This window comes from Engraulis encrasicolus, chromosome 3 (assembly GCF_034702125.1).
Source record: "Engraulis encrasicolus isolate BLACKSEA-1 chromosome 3, IST_EnEncr_1.0, whole genome shotgun sequence".
Taxonomy (NCBI): domain Eukaryota; kingdom Metazoa; phylum Chordata; class Actinopteri; order Clupeiformes; family Engraulidae; genus Engraulis; species Engraulis encrasicolus.
Genome location: NC_085859.1, coordinates 43,953,810 through 43,978,810, shown reverse-complemented (window position 1 = coordinate 43,978,810; position 25,001 = coordinate 43,953,810). Strand labels below are relative to the sequence as shown.

The 25,001-nt window shown below is 44.6% G+C and overlaps 2 protein-coding genes across 6 annotated transcripts in view; one reads left to right on the top strand and one right to left on the bottom strand.

The window, feature by feature from the left end:
* The first annotated feature begins 5,203 nt into the window (after positions 1-5,203).
* On the top strand, positions 5,204-11,425 carry selenom (selenoprotein M). The gene is made up of 5 exons (XM_063194521.1): positions 5,204-5,459; positions 6,435-6,470; positions 7,831-7,865; positions 10,622-10,700; positions 11,016-11,425. The coding sequence occupies exons 1-5, from the start codon at positions 5,361-5,363 to the stop codon at positions 11,205-11,207; spliced, it is 441 nt and encodes a 146-aa protein (XP_063050591.1). The 5' UTR covers positions 5,204-5,360; the 3' UTR covers positions 11,208-11,425.
* Positions 11,426-14,401: 2,976 nt separating this feature from the next.
* smtnb (smoothelin b) overlaps positions 14,402-25,001 on the bottom strand; it is a 49,946-nt gene continuing 39,346 nt past the window's right edge. For 3 of the 5 annotated variants that reach the window (XM_063195492.1, XM_063195494.1, XM_063195495.1), the window contains 4 exons: positions 24,621-24,761; positions 21,924-22,050; positions 21,373-21,524; positions 14,402-14,803 (listed from right to left, as the gene is read on the bottom strand). In XM_063195492.1, coding sequence (XP_063051562.1) covers positions 14,644-14,803; positions 21,373-21,524; positions 21,924-22,050; positions 24,621-24,761 — 580 coding nt within the window. In that variant the 3' untranslated portion in view covers positions 14,402-14,643. Of the gene's footprint in view, positions 14,804-18,193; positions 18,359-21,372; positions 21,525-21,923; positions 22,051-24,620; positions 24,762-25,001 lie in introns of those variants that run through there. The other 2 variants (XM_063195493.1, XM_063195496.1) reach the window with 1 other exon arrangement.

Here is a 25,001-nt window from a genome sequence, read left to right as displayed (position 1 = left end):
TAAAATCATCTCATCTCATGTATTTAACTGTTAAGTGTTGTCTTTTGTTTTGTTTTTAGTCTTCCTCGACATTTGCTGCCATTTATTGTCCCCGTCCCAACTCTTTTGAGACGTGTTGGATTTATCAAATTAGAAATGATAGCATTTTGATTTTATTCACTGTTTACCAAACGTCCCAACTTCATCGGAGTTGGGGTTTGTACATGCAGAGGCTCGTGCAGAACCCTTAGAGAGAATGCAAGAAAACAAGGCCGACAGGCGGACATCAGATGCGTTCCTCTATGCCAGTTCCAACCTTTTTTCCCCCAAACGCCCCACTGGCCTCCTCCTTGTCTCCTTGGGTGAATCGTGCGCTTATGGGTTCACCTTTTGGGTGAATTATGCGCTTAATTTTCAATGCCAGCTTTTCACCGTTGTGCGAGATCAACGTGTGGCTCGATTGACTGGGGATGATGGTTGTGCAAGGTGTTTCAAATAAAGTCCATTTGTGAGTGCGGTGAGCACTCCGAGAAACCATCCCCAGTCAATCGAGCCCCACGTTGATCTCGCACAGCGTTATACAATGCAAACACCCCTCTATCCGAGCGCAAACATCTGTGTGAAATACTGCCTGCCGACTTCTAAATCATTAATTTCCGCGAGTTTCTGATGAAGCAAAATAGCTGAGCAAAACGTGAATGCCCTCCTCAGTTGTCTCACAATGCAATCAGCTTAGCCTTGCCGGTTTGGTAACATATCATACGTTTTGGCACGCATTTGCTCCAGGCCAAAATGCCTCCCTGCCTCCGCCTTGTGGACACAGGATGGAACAATTGAAGGAATGCGTTACAGACGGACGGACGGACAGCAGACGGACGGACGGACAGACAGACCCTCTTATAGAGACGCTGGGACGCTTCTAAAAACAGGCGTAGAAGCTTGGACTTTGTGAAACCTTGAGGAGATTTTTCTTCTGTTTCTTACACTGATGAACTCTCCGACCCAAAGTAGCAGGTTGAATGTATTTCCTTTTTTTCCGTTTGTATTTTGACGATAATTTGGTGAAATTAACAACGTGCTGAGGAAGAAAATTATTTTCTATTTTGTTCCCATATACTGTACCGAAAACGTACCGAACCATGACCCTAAAACCGAGGTACGTACCGAACCGTGATTTTTGTGTACCGTTACACCCCTAATAAATATTGCGTATCGGCCAAAACCACACGTGTATTGGCCGATACCAATACACTTACAAAATGCAAATTTCGGCCGATATGTCGGTCTATCCTTAATTGTGTTGTCCGCCTACTGTATGACGATGGTGTTGCCATAGCGTGAGAGACAGTCATATGGACAGTCGTTGTTCCATGGACACAAGGACTTAGTTTAGCTATCTGGAAAAGAACAAACGTCCTCTCAAAACCTTACAGCACGTGCCAGTTCCACCTCATTGCACATGTAGGCCTATTTGATAACAACTCCACATTTGTATCATCACACAAAGACATTGTCAGTTAAGCAGGGGTGGGTCTATAAAAAAGGGCTTAATAACAACTCCATATTTCTATCCTTACAGGAAGAAAGACATTGTCAAATCAGCAGGGGTGGGCCTATAAAATAGGTTTCGCCTGGCAGGAATCCACCAGATCTGTCCACCTGAGCTGGGAAGAAGGAGCGATACCAAGACCCAGAGAGATAAAGAGACGGGGAGCGTGAACAGGTGATAGATGCAATTGTAATCATGATTCTGTGATATTTCATGTGTGCAGACACTGGATGTGCAAAGCATTACCTTATTGCTGAAATTTGCAATGAAAATCCTACACGGATGTTTATCATATTCAGTTTTCAATTTTTTAAAAATTTCTGTCAGGTTTTGATTGGCTCGTTGTTTTCCTAAAAAGTCAGCTGATCCCTGACACAGACTGACTAACACAGCAATATCACCTTAAGGTATGTAACCTACTGTTATTACTGACATAAAAGTTCCTGCATCAATGTTTCTGGCTTGTGAAATGATCATTATGCACTTTAGATCGTTTGCCATTTATATATAGCTGTAATGCAAAAAAAAAAAACACATATAACAGAGATCTACAGTACATGGATTTCATCATTACAAGCCAGAACATACAATGGCAGAATAGGTTTTTGTAATGCAAGTACTTTTATTGGAGTTTACGTGTTTGATTAAAAAAAAGACTGTGTCTCAAATTTGATGTTTGATATGATGTTTTCGGTAACACTTTATTTTAGGGATACATCTGTTAGCACTGTGCAGGAGTGGATGTCACCTGGCCATGGCAAAGACACCTGTGGCATCTTTTCTCCTGCTGTCCACCCTCCTGCAGCTCCTACTCTGCTGCAGCACCACTGAGACCCTTAACATCCACCTCAGCCTCGATGGAACTGACCCCGACCCGAGGTTCAACAACATAAAAAAAGCTTTTCTATAGATGTTAAAGATTTGAGTGACCCGCAATTACCAACCGTAAAAAGTCAGATTAAAGAAACACAGATAAGGCTTTATATAAGTGGTGACTGTAACAGAAAAGATGTTGCACAAATTGTAATGAAGATGATTCCGTCTACAGCTATTGGTTTTGTGGTGTTCCTTACACACAAGTTAGTTACGCACAAGTTAACTAGCGGCCTTCAGTTTATACAGGATTTTGAGAAAGCACTCCAAAACTCTCACAAAGACCTGTTGGCCGAGAAACAATTCAGTTGTACTTTACTTTAGGTACCGAATTCCAACTTGATGCAGAGAAATTTGTGAAGACAATTGTAGGGGATAAGAAAGAGGACAGGTTTCACAGCATTTTTATAAATGAGAAACTTCATTGTAGTACATTTGTTGACGCAGATGGAAAGGCCGCTCTAAGTGGACAGGGATGGAGAGACGTTGCTCAAAGTGTGTATCAGATTCTCATCTATGAGGCAGACACAGTCATAGCACAACTTGTAGCAACATGTGCATCATTGACAGTAGGAGGACTGACAGCTGAGGCACTCTCTAAGAAATTGTTACAAGTACTTGAAGGAGATAATGATGTAGGCCTACGTCATCCATATCAAAAGGTCATTACTCAGCTTCCAAATGAATGTGGCACTGATAAGCAAAGGAATACAGTATATTCACAGAGGAACTTATCGACAGGTTGAGGAAAAGCCTTAATGCATTTGGAAGAACCAAGTGCAGTGTTGTATGTTTGCAAAGGTGTCAATTTCTGCAACGAGGTAAAGGAAAAAAATACTTTAATGAGTAACAAAATCCAATATTATCTTAACCTAAATGATGGTGTCATGAGAGATAGTAAGGGTTCTACGGTTGATCCGAAAAAACCTCCACTGGAGCTAGATGTAAAAGAGCTATCAGTTGAATCTAATTGTCATGGAACCTTTCATGAGAAAAACAATGTTGTTTGTGGCCAATCAGCAGACAAACTAGCTGGCACTCTGAAAGGTTTTTTGAAACAATTTAAATCTACATCCTCACCACACATGCAACTTGTCTTCTATGCTTGTAATGTAGGCACTGAAAAGGGTCTAAAATATGTTGAGGAGTTTAGGAGTGAGCTTAAAAATTACATAAAAGAGATCATTGCTTTTACATCATGGACCGGACAAACAGGGGGTGAAACTATGATAACTGTTGCAGAGGAAGATATTTTCAAGGCATCGACTGTCATTGATGAGGGTAAAATTCATTCTGATGCTAAGGACATGCTGCGCTTGATGGAACAGGAGGATGACAGTGCTCAAATTGGCAGACTTATCTTCAAATATGCACACTATGCATTTGGCAGATTCACTGTTAAAATGAGTAAAGATGGGAATAATTATGTTTACCCCCTTGTTTTGCCAAAAACAGAGTTGGATTTGAACATCCAATATTAGAAAACAACCCAGCATATTTAAGTCCACTGATCATGATCTTTGTGTGTCTGACTATTGGGTATGAAGCTCTTACATCCTGCGAATGTAATGGATTTTGTCTGATATAATATATTTTGTTAGCCCAATTATGACCTTTGGTCTTTTGTAAGCTTCCTATATGTTATGTTATGCACAAATCTACAATGTCTGAAGGCAACGTTTGGCTTTGATGCAAGACTGCTTGCTTCACACAGCCCATCCATATGTTGTCTCTAATAAACCATTTTCATCTGATACAATGACTTCTTATTTTATTCATTTTAATATAGGCACATGGCTCGATGACATGGTGCTCAACATAATCAGTAACATACAGAAAACAATAGGCCTAATAATATATTTTTTCCCAAATACTTTTTTATAGGGGTTTGCCTTTATTTATGACAGCACAGTGGAGGAGAGACAGGAAATGAGTGGAGAGAGAGAGAGATATGGAAGGATCAGCAAATGACCCTAGCCGGAATCAAACCCCGGTCGCCGGTGCAACAACCCAGTGCCCTACCACTAGGCCATGGCAGGGCCAATTATTATGACGATGTTGTGCTGTTTCCATAAACTTTAGCATCATGCTGTTCAGTTGGGCATTGGCATTCACATGATGAAGTCAGTGGGGAATTTCTTCGTCTTCCTCTTCTTCATCTTCAAAAAGGTTGAGAACCACTCCTGTAGAGCATACGATAGTACGTATGTTAGTGAATTTCCCTGATACATAAAGGACAGTAGTGTCACTGGTGAGTCAATGCAGTTATGCTGCAAAATGACAGACAAACATGTACTGTATGTAGGCCGACTTATCCTTCTGAGATTCAACATACATTATGATCATCATGTTATTATGTAATGTATGTGTAACGCATGTGATAGAATAGCACACATAGGCCTATTACAGACAACAGAATCAGACTATGATGCTTGTGATGAGCTTGACATCACATTTATTATTTCCCATTTTGTATTGAATAGACAATCTATTCAATTCATTGAACCTATTGAATGCAACTGCATGATCATATACACTATTTTTGTCTCTATTCTTGTTTATTATATAAGGCTCACTCGTGTTGGTTTGAATAGAAGAATTATGGCTGTCCCAAAAGAGGGCTTCTAGCCAACAGCTTCATTCACATACAGCGTGAGAGTGTTTTCTCTTTTTTTCTTTTTCAAAATCAGGACCCTGGTCACATATTTGCATCTCTCTGAAGTAACAGGACGATGTGGATGACGTGTGCATCGAGGCACTCGCGTTGTGCTCCTATTCGCGGGATGTAGAGGGAGCTTGACGTGGCAAAGGTACCGGACATGACATAGGATTCCACACTACTGTACACAGAGAGTGTCTTATGTGAGCAGCTGAGCAGTGCACGAACGATTAGGAATCGTCTGTCTGTGCACCGATCAGACAGTGTCCAGACGGACTGTACCCCTCAACAGCTGCCCTGATGTGGCTGTTTCTTCTCGCGGCACTGCTTCCCGCCGTGCGCTCTGCGTACGAGGTGGACCCACAGAAGCTTGCAGGCCTGGCGAAAGCTAAAGTTGAGGTAAGGGGTAGCCTAGTTCTATAGCCTACATTCCGGGATGTAACCACCGTGTTCCTTATCAGGAGGGGCGATGGAGGCAGGCCTTTCATTGTTAATCTTCCTGCATTTGATGCAACCGACGGCGGTGTGTGTAGCCTCTCCAAAGCGCGTTTTTATGACTCGTTATTATATGAATGTTATGTGTTACGGTTCGTTTTACCCATGGTTGGAGGAGGTGTTTCGTTATCCCTCAACGCAGCATGACATGTTACACACCACGGGCATCTAAAGGAGCGCAACAGCGGTATCATACTCGGTTGCCGCGATGAAACAAATGTTGCAGATTACGGAAATGTTGCACATTGTAGACTGAACATTTATAGGGAGCGCGATACACAAAGGCGACGAAGCTTCTTCTCTCTGATGGAATTACCACTGTACTATGCAGTCGTTTCTGAAAATCGAATAGTAGGTTAGTTGAAAGGTCTGGAAAATGCCTAACCTTGCAGGTCGTAGGCTTTAGCCTTCGTGTAGACGTTGGATAGAAACGTTAGTCTGGCAGGGTGTATCTCAGTTTATCAGTCCAATCTCATTCATGCGTTCCATCGTGTTCTTTGTATTCCTTCACAAAGGAGCGAACAGCCTGCGGCTTTATCTGTTTACCGGAAGGTGAAATCCGAGTCACCGCCGCTGCCAAAGATAAATGTCTCTATTCTAAGAGAACAGTCATTCAGTTACCCCATGGGTTGTCCTAAAGAGGCCCAAGAACTGATGCGTAACTTTGGAACCTCGGCTCAGTCGCGCTTGGAAAGCTTTTACAAAATCTGACCTCCTCATTTTGCGCACCCTTGGGCGCAGGGGTGTCAGATATCCTCGGCTTTTGTGCGCACAAGCCAGGGTGTAGAACACATGTTAATGTGACTTTTCTTTCAGCCTTCTTCGCACCATTTCACACCTCATTCTCACTTTTAACCCTCTTTTTCACTTTCTTTGCAGACATGTGGCGGATGACAGCTGAATCGGCTGAGGGAGGTGAGGAGACAAATGCTATTGTTTTTTTAATAGGCCACATATCCCATAGGGCATTTGCTAGTCAAAGTGGATATATAAATAGGTGATATACATGTAGCACTGTTTCCCATAGGACATTTGTTTGTCAAGCTGGGTAAGGGGTGAGCAAGTGTCAGAGAGACATGGGACCAATAGTGGATTACTGCACGGGCCTACCGGCCCATGCCCAGGGGCCAACGGGGCTCCTGAATTACACAAGATCATATCTTTACTTTCTCACTGTGCATTAAAATCACACTTTTAACAACTGCATTTTCAAACTTACGGTCTGGAACACCTGGATCTTTTTCTAAAACATCAATTCCCATGTAGGAGGGGCCTTTCTTGTTGTCTGGCCCAGAGGGCCATGGAACCTGTCCCCACATGTAACTATCATAACTGGATTCGAAATGTCATGTCCTACAGTTTCAGATCAAGTATGATATGAAATCCCCTCCGACAGAATAAACAGAAACTTCCCTCATATGCAAAATCTTAAACCTAGTCAAGGTGGTATTTGTTGTGAAGGTGGCCGTCTAAACTCTTTAGTGCTCCAGCAGCTCTGAATTGTACTCAGGGATGTTTACAGTATGACTCCATGGGCCCCTGGGCCAGATATAGTAAGGAGGGCCCCTGGGCCAGATATAGTAAGGAGGGCCCCTCTCCATGGTTGTTTCTGTTTCCAAAAAGATTCAGGGTTTTAGACCAGATGTTAGAGACGTCTATGTTTTTGGGGGTTCAGGGGATTGTCCTATGAGAAAATGAAGAGTTCAGATGCAAAACCCCCTTACTCCATTTCTGAAGACCTGCACTTCTATATTTTTAGAGAACCCCGTTGTTGGTTTGGTTTACATTCATGTACTTGATAATACATATAAATAGTTATATTACATAAATAAAATAAAAAAAAATGCAATTTTGATAGCTTTGTATTAAATAAAATTATTTTCTGAAAAGGCATAAAGGGGATTTTGCATCTGAACTCTTCAAATGTCAAACACAGTTGAAAAGTCTAATATTTAATGCAATGAGACAATGGAAATGTAAAGACTTGGGCACTTCAGGGCCGCCTTGATTCTTGGGTCCCAAGGCATGGGCCTGGTAGGCCTGCACAGTAACCCATCCTTGTATTGTACTGTTAAAAGTAGAAGGTCTGATGTCTTGCCCAGATAAGTCCACCTATTCAGGCACTCCTTGGGCAAACAAAGCTGTATTATAGCTCTCCCTTTTGTAGATCTACTTGCACTTGTTCTTGTTAACACATCAGTTAACCAAACTCTTTTAAGGTATACACCTGTTCGTTTTTTTTCTAAACCATGTTTTTCTTTTGTTTTGTTTTTAGGTCAAGGCCTTTGTGACCCAGGACATCCCTCTTTAGTATCCTTTCTTTGCTGAATATTTGTACAGTAAACACACCTCCACACAGACACATCCATCAAAACTACTTTAGATACAGTTAAGAAACTGTAAGGTCTTTTTTGATGTTGGATTGGATTATTGAAACATTTAATCCCATTGCATGATTTCACAGTTGTACGAAAAAGTAAAAGTTGTTGCATTGAATTACTTAAATGCTTTATACCCTGCATGACAAAGAATTACACCCTTGAGCTAGATTATCAGTTGAAGGGGAATTCAGTGAAACCTCTTCCAGTTGACCTCATGTTTCTAAGAAGGAAAAAAAAAGTGTAAACGGAGCTCCTCACATTCATGCTGTTGGACCAGAGTCAGAGGAAAACCCAGTGAAGCAGCTCAGATTACTATAGTTGGACAGCAAACGTGTCTCTCACAGCCAAGCAGTAGGAATACTACTATGGTATTATTGTATTACTCAGGCTGCATACCAAGAACAACAAGAGGCAGCCATGGCTCAATGGCCTGTAGATCAGATAGGGCTCTGGCCTGTAGATCAGTGGGTTGCAGGTTCAAATCCCACCTTAGCAGCATCGTCACCCGTGGCTTACCTGCCCTCGAGCAAAGCACCTAGCCCCACACTGCTCCAGGGCCTGTAACTAATACCCTGAACTTAAATAACAAAGTGGCTTTGGATAAAAAGCGTCAGCTAAGTGTAATGTAATAACATGATTAAATGGCAAACCTGGCTAAATTAGCCTACAGGAAGTGGTAAAGCTGCTGGTTGATAGTCTGCTGTTGTCTTTTAGTAATGGAAATTGGATTTCAGGCTCTTCTATTAGATGATTTACCACTAACTCAAGGTGGACAAAATTCTGTATGAATTACAGAATTGTTTTTTTTGGATCAGTTGCAGTGTTGACTGTAGAGGAGGGAAATGTAGACTTTGGCAGACCTTCTCTTAAGCTCTTGGGAAAACTCAGAGACTTGCCAGGGGGGAAAAAAACAAATATACACACACACACACACGCACACACACACACACACACACACACACACACACACACACACACACACACACACACACACACACACACACACACACACACACACACACACACACACACACACACACACACACACGATGATGATGTGTCAATTCTTCCCTTCTGGGACTGCCTTGTGGAAAATGTGGTGTGTTGTCTTGTCAGTAATTCAGTTAGGCCAGCAGAGGTGTACATATGTACACAAAAGGAAGACTTCCACACACACATGCTTTTTCTAGAGGAACTAGTGGCCGACATTTCAGGTTCAAAAAGTTCAAGTCTGCCCGTCAGAAATGTGATGTAGAATGAATGAAGGAAAGGTGAATAAACAGAGAAAAGTCTGAAGAATGACGTCCTTCGCTTCCTTAATTCATCTACATTTTATGTGGGAATCAGCACCCACAGTTAAAATCTGTATTTATCAGTATGTGATAGTGTGAGCGCGCTGCCCTCCTCCACTTTACAAGACATTTCTTCTAGCCAATGAACCGACCTATCTGGAGTTCATTAGTGAAATGAGTGTCGAGTGGACAGGCAGGAGGAACATGTAGCAGCAGTTTTACTTCCTCTTCACAGTTTAGCTTCCTGCCCAGGGACCACAGATGCAAATTAGGGCTGAGTTTTTAAAAAAAACATACTTGCTTGCTAGCCAGTTAGAAACTTGGGTAGTTGCCAATGGGATATTGCATTGCAAACAACAAAGAAGCCAATGTACTAGTTAGCAACTATGGTTTTTAGAACTGATCCCCAGATTTGTAGCTAGTAGGCCTACTGGAACTGTCCTCTACCGGGCCCCTGTCAAATAAGATGATAAACTAAACTAACAGTTATTCCGCCTCAAATGATGTCCAAAAGAACCTCATGCATGCCCTGTGGACATTCAGTAGCTAATAGACCCAGTCTGCAACTCTGGGCTCATCCATGAAACGGCTTATTTTTCCCATGTTTGCTCCACCTGGTGTATGTAGTGGCTAATGAATATGCCTAATGAGTAATGACAGTCAGTGAGTCTTGTCCTCCTGTCTTTCCCTGTGTCCTCTGTTCTCTTGTCTCAGCGTTGCCCAGTATCCGTGGACGGAACAATTACGTTTTTTTCCCACAGTCAAGGTACATTGTGTTAGCAGTCTATTTCTAGAATTCATGCTGCCCATTCACAAATATGACCTTTTTTCATGAATACTTACCACCATCATCAAATTCCAAGTATTCATTATGAGCGGGAAAATTGCACTTCATGTACAGTATGCCACTTCTCCATGTCCGCCATTTTGACTATCCAGAAATAGACATTTTTAGCTGAAAAACATACTGCACTTTGGTTATACTAATAAATATGAGTTTGTTACTTTGTAAATATTCATTAAAAGATTTGGCAACAGGCAGCACAGTTTCAATGAGCGGCATAGTTGCAATACCTTCTCTGGCCACCATCCAACTGGGCAGGCATGGGTAAGCAGTTAAGGCATGAGACTTGTTGCCGGTTTGACTCCCGACCCGCCAGGTTGGTGGGAGGAGTAATTAATCAGTGCTCTCCCTCCTCCATGACTGAGGTACCCTGAGCATGCTACCGTCCCGCCGCACTACTCCCTTGGGGCGCAATTGGGGGCTGCCCCCTTGCACGGGTGAAGCATAAATGCAATGTCGTTGTGTGCTGTGGAGTGCCGTGACAATGAGAGCTGGAGTTTCCCAGGTAGGCCTTCACTTCACTGTAGCTCCTTAACTGCTGTCCTCCAGCCATAACCTGGTGATGAAGCACATCCCTGGGGCCGACCCTGAGCTCGTCCTCCTCGACCACTACTACAAAGAACTGGACGTGAGTAGTTAACCACTACAGTTTCGCTCATCTAACTTGTGTAGAGGGCTAATGAAGGGAATTGAGATCTCTAATGAATGGCGACTAATGATGAATAATGATGGTGAATGAAGATAAGTATTATTATGGGTGGCTCATATATTTTTTTGATGTTCCTTTCTTCTGTTTATTTGCTCATCGGCAAGAGATGACGTCTCAACCTTGCAGTCTTCCTCACCACACCTGGGCACAATGTACACAAAGTCTGGTCACACGATGTGAACCCTTAAAACTTAGGTTTTACCATTTTGTTCGTTGTTTCTATTTTTTCACCAGCGCATCCCCCTGTCCGACATGAGCCGCGTGGAGATCAACGATCTGCTGTCCACGCTAGGGTTCTACAAGAAGGCTCAGGAGGAGGACGAGGTGCCGGAGGAGTTCCGCTTCTCCCCGGCCAAGAGCAGCCCCTTCCCCGAGGACCAAGCCCCACCCACCGAGGCCCCCGCCCCCGACCACAACGATTTATAATTCCCATCAAACTCCACTCCTATCCAAGACCACTCTTGAGAAACCCACCACCCATCTCCAATACCCACTGTAGAGCCCTCAGATACTGCCCCCCTGCTCCCCTGACACCCAACACCACGATTTATAATTCCCATTCAACTCCACTCCCATCCAAGACCAGACACCCACTCAACTCATCTCCAATCCCACTCAGTTCATCTTCTCCAAGATGCCCATCCTAGAGCAGTGTTTCTCAACTGGTGGGTCGCGACCCAAAAATGGGTCGCGGTCATGAGTGGGTTGCGGAGCCTTGGTGTAAAAACAAAAAAACTAAAAAATCCAGCTTTTCCTGCAGCAAACTTTTATTTTTATAGGCTAGTGAACGCCGTGTCATCTGTCGTCATAGATAGAATCTGAATGTTTATGCGAGATAGATAGCGTGCAAACAGTCATTCGAGTCTTGGTTACATTTTGAGAATTGCATTGAATTGACTTGAACGATAAAAAAATTGGGTCGCGACCGAATGAGAGTGGAAAATGGTGGGTCCCAAGACTTTTCCAGTTGAGAACCACTGTCCTAGAGCCCTCAGACACTGCATCCTTCACCTCCCATCTTAACCCCCCACTGTGGCCGACGGACGCCCAGCACCAAAATGTATAGTTTCCCATCAAACTACATCCCATCAAACTACAAGACCACTAGGAGACACCCATCCATCTCCAACCCCTCAGGCAACCCTCCTCCTACCATCTCAACACCACCCTGTGGCCAATTATTAAATTCCCCACCCACCCCTCTAAGATACCCACCCTAGGGCCCCATCAGATTCCCTCCCAACTCCCAGCTCAACCCTTAGTTGTGGCTGATACCCACAGCATCAGGATGCTGATCTAGTGCTGGTCTCACCACTCCACTTACTTTCATCAGCACCACTAATCATCATCATCATCATCATCATCATCAGCAGCAGCAGCATTTTCTGCCACCACAGTGCATAATCCTGCCCCTGACGTTACTGCTGTAGGCTGGGGACGTATTGTGCATGGGTGACCTGTATGTTTCATTGTGAGATTGCAGGGTACGAGTGAGCTTGGAGAGTAATTGTGGTGTTTGTGTGTGTGTGTGTGTGTGTGTGTGTGTGTGTGTGTGTGTGTGTGTGTGTGTGTGTGAGAGAGAGAGAGTGAGAAAGAGAGAGTGCGAGTGTGTGTTATAAATGTGGTAATAATAGTCTCCCCTTAGGTGGATGTCTAGCTGCAGCCCCTCCCACCTTTAGACATTAATGATGCTTCGAGCACAAAATCTCCTGATTGGCTTGAGGCTGATGACACTCGTCTATGTGGGCGGGGCTTAGCTACACTGAAACCCTGGGGGAAGCCTACCAGTCTTCAATAATAATAATAAAAAAGTGGTTAACATTGTGAACTGTTTTTATGAGATAAGATGTGAATTTCAAAAAAATAAAATAAAAATAAAATAAAACCACAACCAGTCATGAATAGGTTCCTTAATTTGTTTCTTTTTTTAATGGTTAACTGATGGGGGGACATGCGCTAACGCAAAAAGCCAAACAAAAAAAAAGGGAGAAAAAAGAACAAATTATGAACACAAAGCGAAAATATGTACAGAGTCTCTCTAAGAGTAAATAACACACAGTGGAGTCGGCAAGCAGTAGTAAAAAGGGAACCACCTGTAGACTGAAGGCGGCCAGCTGAACCTTATGGGACATCAGAGCTCACTACACAACGGGTCACTTCCAATATGTTATTTCCCACCCTCCCTTGTGCTTGTGGCCTCGCGATGACGTTGTAAGACATCATTGACCAAAGATGTTTAACTCAATATCTCACAAAAACACAATTCAAAGGGTTTTTTTCATTTGAAATTGGGATGCTGAGTGGGGAAAATTCCTGCAAAAGTTGTGCCGAGGCTAACAGAGGGGAAACTTGATTGTTTTTTTTTTCCCATGGAGGCGGGCTAAGCACGAAGCCACAAGCATAAGTAGAGGACAGGAGTTTGGATAATGGAATAGACCCAATAAGCTCTTCTGTCCTCCTCTCTCTCACCTGCCCAGCCATTAAAGAAGGGGTGTCAATCCTGGGTGCAGAAAGTGAAAATAAGTCTGACCCTAAAAACACTAAGAACTCCAGACAGGCAGATCAGTTTCTTTGTGATGTCATCCGTGTTGGAAACTTTGGCCGGGTTTTTACTTCTGAATCAAGTTTTTTTTTTTTTACACCGCTGAGTGGAGTCCAAGAAGCTGGATGGCCGCAACCTCTGCTTTACCGTTCCCTACAGTACTCTGAGTGACATTAAAAATACACAATTAAAAAAAAAGCAAGCTACTGCTTGCTTGCTTGCTTTGGACCGGCTGAAGTATGACAACTGAGGCGGACAGCTTGTAACTGTAATTGTCTTTGGAGATGGCCAGGAGGAAGTGAGTGAAGTCTGTGCTCTTTCTCTGTGAAGTTTATACTCTCAACAACAACAAAACAATCCAACTATAAATTCAAAACTATAAACACAGGGCTTGGAGACACCCGGGTGGCATTTCGTGCTTGTGCACATAATATGGATCTGTGTATGAACTTACTAGTGGGTGTGTGGATGGATCCATGTATGAATGAAAGTCTCTGTGTGTGTGTGTGTGTGTGTGTGTGTGTGTGTGTGTGTGTGTGTGTGTGTGTGTGTGTGTGTGTGTGTGTGTGTGTGTGTGTGTGTGTGTGTGTGTGTGTGTGTGTGTGTGTATTGAAGACGCATCATGAACTGGTTATCTGGAGATTCCTCTCAGAGCCCCTCCCCCAATGCATCATTAGGAGGCGGGGCTTAGGGTCTGCTATGAGGTTTCAATCAATCAGTCAGTCATGATAATATGCTGTGAGGCCAACTGTGGTTCACACGAGTGCTCCCTAGCAACTTAAATAACACATCACCTGAATATAACATTACTCCGGTCATAACGACAACAACTAATAATAATAATAATAATAACAATAGACATCTGAAAACATCTCATCACCATCCAATAACAATAATGAATATACACACAGAACTCAAAGTCTGCATGTTATTCTTTTTCCTTTTCTTTTCTTTTTTTTAAAGCATGCACGCCTGCGGACGCTAAATAACATCAAATACAGCATGGGAGGGATTTACAATACACACAGCACAGCCCCCTCGCATACCCTCAGAAACAGCTACATACAGTACACAATTTAGCTTGCTTTGTTTAGGACTAAAAAAAGGTTAAGATTTTTTTTCTTAAAAACATCTCTCTTTTTTGGGAGGGAACAGCTCTCTTGAGGTTAATACAATAAAAATAACTTAGTCTCTTTTTGTTTAAAAACAGCGTCACTCTGTATGCGTGTGTGTGTGTGTGTGTGTGTGTGTGTGTGTGTGTGTGTGTGTGTGTGTGTGTGTGTGTGTGTGTGTGTGTGTGTCTGTGTTGGCGTTGGCAGTTCACAAGTCGGCCTCAGCCTGCCTTTGGCAAAGCATCTCGTAGCGGCGCAGGTGGTTGACGAGCGACTGCACGTAGGTGAACACACACTTGGAGTCCGGCTTGTTCCCCATAAGGATCATGTCTTCCACCTCCAGCAGGGGCATACACTTGGCATATTCCCTGATGGATGGAGAGAGAGAGAGAGCGAGCGAGCGAGCGAAAGAAAGAGAGAGAGAGAGAGAGAGAGAGAGAGAGAGCGAGAGAGAGAGCGAGAGAGAGAGAGAGAGAGAGAGAGAGAGAGAGAGAGAGAGAGAGAGAGAGAGAGAGAGAGAGAACCGGGAAATAAGGGCAGAACACACACAAAAAAATCTGTGTTAGCCTGTGGAAAAACAGTCGATCCTAATGTATAGTCCCACAGAAATGCTCTAAGAAGTGCTTTTCAGTACCAAATCCTTTTACTAGCTAGACTTTAAAAAATAAAGGAATTTGTAATGTTGCACTTGAAGAAGGACCAAGGTTCGAAACGTCGTGCCATTAAACAACTGGGAGCATTAACAGTGTTCCGGACATTTATCATTTACTTCAGTTATTTAGTTTTGTTTATTCAATATTTTGTTTTGCACAGCACCTGTGCCACTGATGTGCACGCATTCCCTGCTTTCTTGGTATACTATGAGTACGTTAACATGTACTACTCCTTCAAAGCAATTGCCCATATTGGGACAAATTAAGTTACTACTCCTGCTCCTCCTCCTTGAAGATGGTGATATTTCCTGGGCGTTACTTCACTTTTCCACCAGATGGCGCTAGAGCTCCATAATGGGCAGGAGGGCCACTGCCAGAGGAGACCCATCCAGAAACTAGCAGAGGTTTCTGACCTCAATAAGAGCTGAAGCTTAAGCTATACAATGATTTAAACCATAACATTTAACAATTGTTATTTTTTGCATACCTACCGTGTCAGACCACGTTATTTATCCATATGAGTTATGTGGAATGTTTGGCCAGACACTGCAGATATAAATCCACTTGTTTACTGTAAACTCAGAGGTCCCTTAGGCAATACACACTGGAGCGCGTCTCGGCCCATTGTGTTTTTAGTGTGCATAGCAGCACAGTGTGACCTTGGATTGCTTTAGGGCTGACATTTTCTACCAAGAAATACCACATTTTCTATCCTATGCAAGTGGACCACAGATAAGTGGCAGTGGTGTCTGAAGTGCTCTCTATCTAATTGCTTCACATATGGGAAGTTCACATAGTAAAGGTGTATACTGTGGTGGACTTGTAATGCATTCTAATAAAAACACATTTGTATTATGGGGTTTGTTCGTACACTGCCACTGTGAGTGCTCAGAGCAGCCACCAGTTTCAATCCATTCGCAAATTCAGAGTACAGTATTTGTTTGGTATGACGGAGAGCTGTTATTTTTCTTTCCTTGAACTATATTGTGGTGTGCTCTTCTCAAAGCATCAGACTGAATTTCAGATTGAAAACGCACTCATAATCAATCTATTCGGGCTGTAATGACATACTAAACTCACGATTCAGTTCGTATCATGATTTTGACCTACAGTTTGATACACCCCACGATTTCTAAAATGTATCTCATTTGAAGCTCAGAAGCACCATCATACTGAATCATGTGGTTGATTTCTGGTCTGAAGGATAACAAAACTTTGAAAGGGCATATCACGTTACATCAGTGGTTCCCAACCTAGGGGTCGGGACCCAACTTATGGGTCACCAAAGATCCACAGGGGGTCGCGGAACCCTCTTGATTTTAAGGATTTTCATTTGAAATATATATAGCCCATGTTGAATAAATGACAAAGCATTTAACTAATAAATGCATAGAAGCAGCAAATTGTAAGTGCTACATTAAACATTTATTTTATATTTGACCAAAGACGAATTGAGGAGTAAAATAACTACAATGAGTTTCGCAGGAAACAGAGGGCATCTTGTGACTCCTTCTCGTGCGGGCGCTCGATTGGTTGGGTCACCAAAGCTTACAATGGTAAAAACATGGGTTAAGAAAAAGGTTGGGAACCACTGCGTTACATCACGATACAGTATTGCGATTTCACGGTTCGATCCAATATCATTACAGCCCTACACAATGTACAATAAAAATGCACTCTATTCTGCGTATTCCTAATGGTGAAACCTCTGCTGTGGCTGCAATCTGTAGTCTGCTCCAAAGCAGAAGGAAAGTGACAGTGTGCGTGAGGTTTTATCTCCAACACCATCTACAACTGAGCAACACGCACAAACATACACAAACATACCCTGCTGCACACACATTATTAATACACTACTTGAGACAGGTTGGCTTGTGTGGTTGCATGTGAGAGACGATGCGGAGGGGCTTTGTGTATGCACAAGTGCTGCAGGGGAGACAGAACAGACCACTGTGGCCAGGAGCCATGTCATCTGCACGGTCTTGTTTGGTGGCTAGGACAATGATGCTTCCAAACACAACACACACACACGCGCGCACACACACACACGCACGCACACGCACACGCACACACACACACACACACACACACACACACACACACACACACACACACACACACACACACACACACACACACACACACACACACGCACACACGCACACACACACACGCACACATCTCTCTGGATTCCAACGTGAGGAACAAAACACATGTTGCTAGGCAGCCAAACAGCTGACATTAGAAGGTCAGGAGTTCTAAATTAACTTCGAATTCTTGAACAAAATGGCGGCGAATATTTTCCATATGTGCGTCTGTGTTTGTGCGTAAATACAAACTCTTCTAAACTAAGCAGAAACGCAGCAGGTAGACAAATCGGAGTGTGGCAGGTTGTTTGTTGGGACTATGAATACTTTCCCCATGAGCGTTTGAACAGTAAGTATTCTAATCAAACTCCGCCATGACCGAACGCATTCTCTTGCAGCCTCCACAAACACAGATACTAGGGGTGTAAATGACGGCTTCCATGATTATACGATTCAAAAATTTCGATATCTTAAGGCAGCGATTCTATTATTTACGGTACTTAAGAAAGCCCTACAATACGATTTTTTCCCTATTACTTTTCCACTTCTATTATGTTGCACAATTAACAGCAAGGCAATTCGATTATTTTCGATACTTAAGAATGCCCCACGATACAATACGATACAATTCGATTGTTGACTGAAGGATCGAGGCATGAATATCGCTAAATATTTACACCGCTAATAATACGCAAACACACACATATAACACCTAAATCAAATCTCCACCCTGGTAAGACAAAGGTGTCGACAAAACATGAGTGTGGACCATGGACACTTTGTCCCATGCCCGGCCAGTGACCAGACCTTGATGTCAGCATGACGTTGACATACAGGAGGTCATCCTAGATCCTAGTTGTTGATGGGACGGGTTTTTTTTTTAAGTAGATTGAGAAGTCGAACTTGACGAGGATTGTGTGGAGGAAAGAGCCAGTCTCACCATGGGGAGGTTGCCTTTCCGCTTTGGATCAGGTAGTTTAGGGGGTGGGTGAAGGGGCGGGTGTGGGGGTGGGGGGGGTGGGGGGTGGGGGGGTGTCAGGCGGAGCCTTTTGTCTTGACGAGCCCCTTGAGCACCAGCCCCCTGTAGAACTCCTGCAGGTAGGTGTAGACGCACTTCCAGTCGGGCTCGCGCATGCCCACCATGTCCTCCACGTCCAGCAGCCGAGGCACGTCCGCTAGCTCCCTACGGGCAGGCGCGGGTGGAGGGGGATGGTTTGGTGCACAGGTGGGTGTATGTGCCCAACAGTGAACAGGATAGGAGAGCACCAAACCGCACCAAACCGCACCACACAGCGTGGCACAGGAACAGGATGAACGGGAACAGGAACATCGCCATGGCCACACCACAGGAGAGCAGGCAGGAGGAGGAGGATGAGGGAGGAGAGGAGGAGAGGAGAGGAGAGGAGGAGCAGCAGGGGACAGGAGGGACAGACAGACAGACAGAGAGGAAGAGAGAGGATGACAGGGGGAGTGGGGGAACAAGGGGGCAACGGGTGGAGGTAGAGAAGACGGAGAGGGAAGAGGGAGACAAAGGAGGGAAGAGAGAGAGAGAGAGGGAGGGGGAGAGGGGATGATGGACAAACAGAGAGAGAGAGAGAGAGAGAGAGAGAGAGAGAGAGAGAGAGAGAGAGAGAGAGAGAAGAGAGAGGAACAAGAAGCAGAACAATAACAGTGACAGAGAGGGATGGAGAGGGAGAGATAGACAGATGGAGAGAGTGGAAAGAGAGACAGGAAGAGAAGAAAAGAAAAGGATGTGTGAGAAAACAACGTGAACAGCCAGAGAGAGAGAGAGAGAGAGAGAGAGAGAGAGAGAGAGAGAGAGAGAGAGAGAGAGAGAGAGAGAGAGAGAGAGAGAGAGAGAGAGAGAGAGAGAGAGAGCAAGGTGACAAAGAGGTGAGAGAGAAGTGTGGGGAGAGACAGAGACAGAAAAAAAACAGAAGACAAAAACAGAAACATACATTATAATTCTCAGTGATGACAAACACTACAACGTGTGTCCACATGCACATACATGATCATACACAGAAATAAACAGAAATAAACTTGTGCTCACATGCCTCTCAAACTACACACACAGAGAGACACACAACACCTTGTCCAATGGAGCGTCTGATGGCGTCCATTACAAGTGTTGTGTGTTTAGAGCTACAACAAAAAGTGTGCATGAGGAGTGAACATAGATAGAACATCATTGTTGGCTTTTGCACACTACGGGCTAAACAACATGTACAGTTTGACAGTCGCACACAAGAACGCGCACACATACACACACACACTCTCTCTCTCTCTGACACACACACACATATAGAGTGGGGTGATAGGGTAATTGTGTCAGTGTGTGTGTGTGTTTATGCAAATGTGTGTTGCTCATGGAAACAGATGAAGTCTGGACTATGACCTGCTCTAAAATGGTGTTAAACACACACACACGCACTCACGCATACACACACTCACACGCATACACACAATCAATATCTCAGTTACAACCCCTCAAACATGTTTCGATGCCCAACGCATCACCCACAAGCACACATAAAGACAGATTGTATGCAATTTTATCCCAACCTCAACACACACACACACACACACAAACACACGCTTCATATTCTACTATGTGTTACCCCAAGCCTGACCTCTTGAAACACACATTCTTTCTCCCTGCACTTCTAGTCCTAATCTGACCTCCTCGCAGCAGAGTGTTTACGGCTCTGGGCTATCTGCGGAAATCATCTCTTGTCTGGCTATTCTCACTCAGAATATGTGTGTGTGTGTAGTGTGTAGTGTGTGTGTGTAGTGTGTGTGTGTGTGTCTGTGTGTGTGTGTGTGTGTGTGTGTGTGCATAGCATACAGTATGTGTAGTGAAGTGTGGATACATTTAGACACACATGTGCGCGCTAGGCTAAGGGTCTAGGGTCTACCGTCTATAGGTGGGGATGCAGCAGAAAGGGTGGTGGTGGTCAGGATGTGGAGTGGGATGGAGAGAGGAATAGAGAAGAGAAGAGAAGAGGCATGCAGAGGAGAGAGAGAGAGAGAGGGGAGACATGGACATGACTCCTAATGTAGTGGTGACATCATCAGCAACAGCTGCGGTGGACTGGAGGAGCCAATGACGGAGAGAGAGAGGGAGCAAGAGAGGACGGAGAGAGAGAGGGAGTAAGAGAGGACGGAGAGAGAGAGGGAGCAAGAGAGATTATTCATGAGTGACAGGGACAGGAAGAGAAGGTCAGATAAACAGACAAGAGAGAGAGAGAGAAAATGGGAGGGAGGGAGAGAGAGACAGAGAGAGAAAGGGTGGGAGAGAGAGACTGAGACAGAGAGCGAGACGGAGAGACAGAGAGAGACAGACAGACAGAGAGAGAGAGAGAGAGAGACAGAGACAGGGAGTGAGAGATAGAGAACTAGAGAGACCAAGAAAAAAAAATCAGAAACGAAGATGTCATGAATGAATGGAAGAATGACTGGATGGATTGTAGTAGAGGAAGTAAGGAGTAGTAGAGTAGTAGTAGTGGAGTAGTAGATGAGTAAAAAGGTACATTGGGACATTGCCATGAGGATGGATGTCTGAGTTGAAGGCTGGGAGGGTATGACGTTCCCCAGGAGGTAACGGGGAAGGAGAAGGAGAAGGTGGAGGAGAGCACTGGTTGGTTAAGGAGGGCTGGATGGAGCCTCGCCCAATCACACGCAGAGAGACATCCGCCCGCCACCGGTGGAGGGAAGAAAGGGACTCAGGAGGGGGGTCAGGGGGGTCAGGAGGTCACATGAGTTCATAACGTTAGAGGTCAAAGGTCACAAGCGTTTGTCATGTTGAGGCAAGACAATCATGAGTCGTCAGTAGTGTCACGTGCGCAGACACACGCGCGCACATACCATATTCACACACACACGCACACACACATCTGGAGAGCGGCACACAACTGCATAACATCAGACAACTGGACCAAACACAACACCTTCACACACACCAGACAAGCACGAATGAGTAAAATGGGAGCATATGGGAGTTATGCAGAGTGTGTGTGTGTGTGTGTGTGTGTGTGTGTGTGTGTGTGTGTGTGTGTGTGTGTGTGTGTGTGTGTGTGTGTGTGTGTGTGTGTGTGTGTGTGTGTGTGTGTGCGCGTGCGGCTGTGTGTGTGTGTGAGTGTTTGCTATTTGTGTGTGTGTGTGTGTGTCTGCATGCATGCATGTGTATGTACTCACTCGGCCGTGTCGAAGGCGAGCTGGAAGTTCTGTCGGCGGTTGGCGGGGCTCAGGCTGTCGAAGTCGAAGGCCTGGGGGAAGAAGTTGTGGACCAGCGCACAGAAGGCCATGCCATCACACCAGCTCGTGGAGAAGTTCTGGATGGTCACGTTCTACAGAGAGAGAGCGAGAGAGAGAGAGATAGACATGCACACACAGAGAGAAAAGAATAAAAGTGAAAGAACAACAAAAAAACAAGAGAAAGACAGAAAGGGTAAACATACTGCAATAAGAGAAAAGGTACGTATCACATAAGTCATAACAGTGTCGTAACATAGTCATACACGCGTCATGAACAGTTTATGACAGTTTACATTATTAAGTTATGGTAAAGACAATCCTAACAATGTCAACTGTCAATGTCAAGTTTTTATGACATTGACATCATGTCTATGACTCGCCCATGACTGCATGACACCATTATGACACTGTTATGTCATACGTATGACACCGACATCAAGTAAAGTGTAACTGAGAAAAGTAAACTGTTGATGGTGCGTGGTCCTGGTTACCTCGTAGGAGCGCGTCTTGGCGCGGCACCACTCCAGCAGCATCTGCTTGATCGAGTTGGCGTTGGGCACCCCGAAACTGGTGGAGCGCTGAACCTTATTGACCCGCGCCACCGCTGGGTTACCCACACTGGAGGAGGAGAGAGGAGGAGGAGAGAGAGAGAGGAGGAGGAGAGAGAGGAGGAGGGAAGAGGAGGAGAGAGGAGAGAGAAGAGGAGGAGAGAGAGAGAGGAGAGTTGGAGAGAGGAGGAATGGGAAGAGGAGACGAGGTGGAGAGAGGAGGAGGAGAAGACGAGGGGGAGAGAGGAGGAGAAGGAGGAGGAAGAGGAGGAGAGAGGAGGGGGAGGAGGAGGGAGGAGGAGAGAGGGGGAGGAGGAGGGAAGAGGAGAGAGAAGGAGGAGAGAGAAGAGGAGGAGAGGAGGGGGAGAAGAGGAGGAGAGAGGAGGAGAATAGGAGAGAGGAGGAGAAGGAAGGAGGGAGAGGAGAGAGGAGGAGAAGGAACGAGGGAAGAGGAGGAGGATGAGAAGAAGAAGGAGAGAGGAGTAGGAGAGAGGAGGAGAAGGAAGGGGGAAGAGGAGGAGGAAGAGAGAGGAGGATGAGGAGGAGGGAAGGAGGAATAGGAGAGGATGAGGATGAGGAGGAGGAAAAGAAGAAGAGAGGAGACAAGCATGGAGGAGAAGAGGAGAGAGAGAGGACGGGGAGGAGGAAGATGAGGATGAGGAGAACGGGGAGGATAAGGATGAGGAAAGATAAAAGGATGAGGATTACGATGATGAGGAGGAGGAGAGATTATTAGGGGGAGTAAGAGGAGAATGAGGAAAAAGAGGATGATTGGGATGAGGAGAGAGGAAGAGGATGAAGAGAGAGGGAGGGAGGATGAGCAGGAAGGAGGGAAGAGGAAGGAGGAGGAGGAGGATAAGGAGGTAAAGAGAGTGAGAGAGAAGAGTAAATAAATGTCCATTCCTTCATTCCACAGCAGTGCCATTGAAAGATATATAGCTACAGAGAAATGAACTCATCCTAGAGTTACGTGAGCACTCTAGCGATGGCACTGGTGTGCATTTCTCAAAAGATTTAAGAAGGAAGATCACTTTCCCAACTGTAGTCCCTGAAAACACAACGTTCCACTGCTGGAACATTGTCATAGAAAAAACTGAAAAAAACGTAACCACCATAGTATTACACCACTATGACACAGGGCCTTCAGAAATACGTGGATAACGACCAGGTCATTGGCATTCTGGTAACAGCTACTTTATGACAGGAGCTGTGTCTTCGGGGCTTAAACACGCACTTGCTCCTCATGTGCGCAAATGCACGAATTGGAGCAGCATCTCATCCCTAACTAGGGCATGGCATGAAGACGATACACATTTAATATACTGTAATATACACACTCTACATATCCAAAGACTTCCAAAGAGTTCATCCATAGCAACTGGAGTTCTTTGAACTTGAGGATGTTTCGCTCCTCATTCGAAGGAGCCTCTTAACCCATTGATGCCTGATGTTGCATTGTGCAACATTGGCCCTGGCGCCTGGAGCTGCATTACGCAACATTCAGGCACATGAGATTTGAGACAATTTTATTAAAAATCTCTGTCTGTTTGAGATCAATGAACACATTATAATGAAAGATGAGGGTCTTAGCTTCTGAAGCACATAAAAATATGCACTAAGTTGCTTTTAATCGCTAAGATATTTAAGTTTTTACAGGCTGAGGGCAGCTTTTCTTAAAAAGGGCTCAGGCATTCAGCACCCTTTTTAGCAGGTGCCTTAGGCGTCAATGGGTTAATGTAAAGGTTCTGGTTGATGTTGCAGAGAATGCTAGGAGTCACGTATAATGCCCTAGACCCCTTCCTCTACCACACGAGAAAGGAATCACATGTCAAGGTATGAGGTACTGGTACCACAGCTCTCTAGACATGGTCAAGGTGTGAGTGTTGTTGGACTAACAGTGCCGTGCTCTCCCGTTTGAGCCACGGAAGGGCCTTCTTAACAAATTTTCATATACATAAAGATTCAGTAGTATGGCCCAGGCAAGCATATTAACCCATACGTAGGTGCCTAAATCATCCGCAAAAACGCCTGCTGAATGCCTAAGCAATTGTTGGGAAAGTTGCCCTTAGCCTATAAAAACCTACATATCTTAGCCTCTGATGCACATCAAAACGTGAAACAAGTTGCATTTAAACCCCATGGCCCTCATCTTGCATTAGAATGTGTTCATTCAGCTGTAACATGCCCACATTTGTATTAAAAAAGCTAAACTCTTAAGAGCCTGAATGCAGCGTATATGTATCTCCAGACACCAAAGGTCAAACAACATATACAAGTCATCAAGCTAAAATGGGTTAAGACAGTGGTTCCCAACCTTTTTTTTCAGGGACCCAAATTTTTACCATTGTAAGCTATGGTTACCCAATCGTGCGAGCGGTCGCACGAGAGGGAGTCACATGATACTTATTAATTATCGTTATTCCTGAATTTGTCTTCTGTCAAATATACATTGTGTTGCTTCTATGCATATATTAGTTTAAATGCTTTGTCATTTATTCAACATGGGCTATATATGGTATTAAAATTAAAGCCCCTTAAACTCAAGAGGGCTTCACGACCCACTGTGGATCTTTGGCGACCCATAGGTTGGGTCCCGACCCATAGGTTGGGAACCACTGGGTTAAGAGGTGCATTCCATACCCTGCTGGCTCCAGCTTCTCCATCATGGCCTTGCGTGCCGTGTTGGGCGTGGTCTTGGGCATGGACTGGGCTCTCATCAGCTCCTTCTTACGCTGCTGCTCACGACGCTCAGCCGCCGAGTCATCCTCTCGGTCAAACACACTGGAGGGGGCGGGGGGCAGAGAGGAAGAGAGAGGGATAAAGAGGGAGAGAGGGGGAGATTGGTGATGTGAGTTTAACACAGTGGTGGCTTTGTCAGACAGGTTCAGTACCGTAGTTAAATATTCACTAGTTTACTGCATCAATTGCGAGTTCTATTGTGAGTTATAGTATATACAGTATTAGTATTATATGAGTACAATAGTGACCATTTCAACCATAGTGAATGTGTTCATTTGGAAA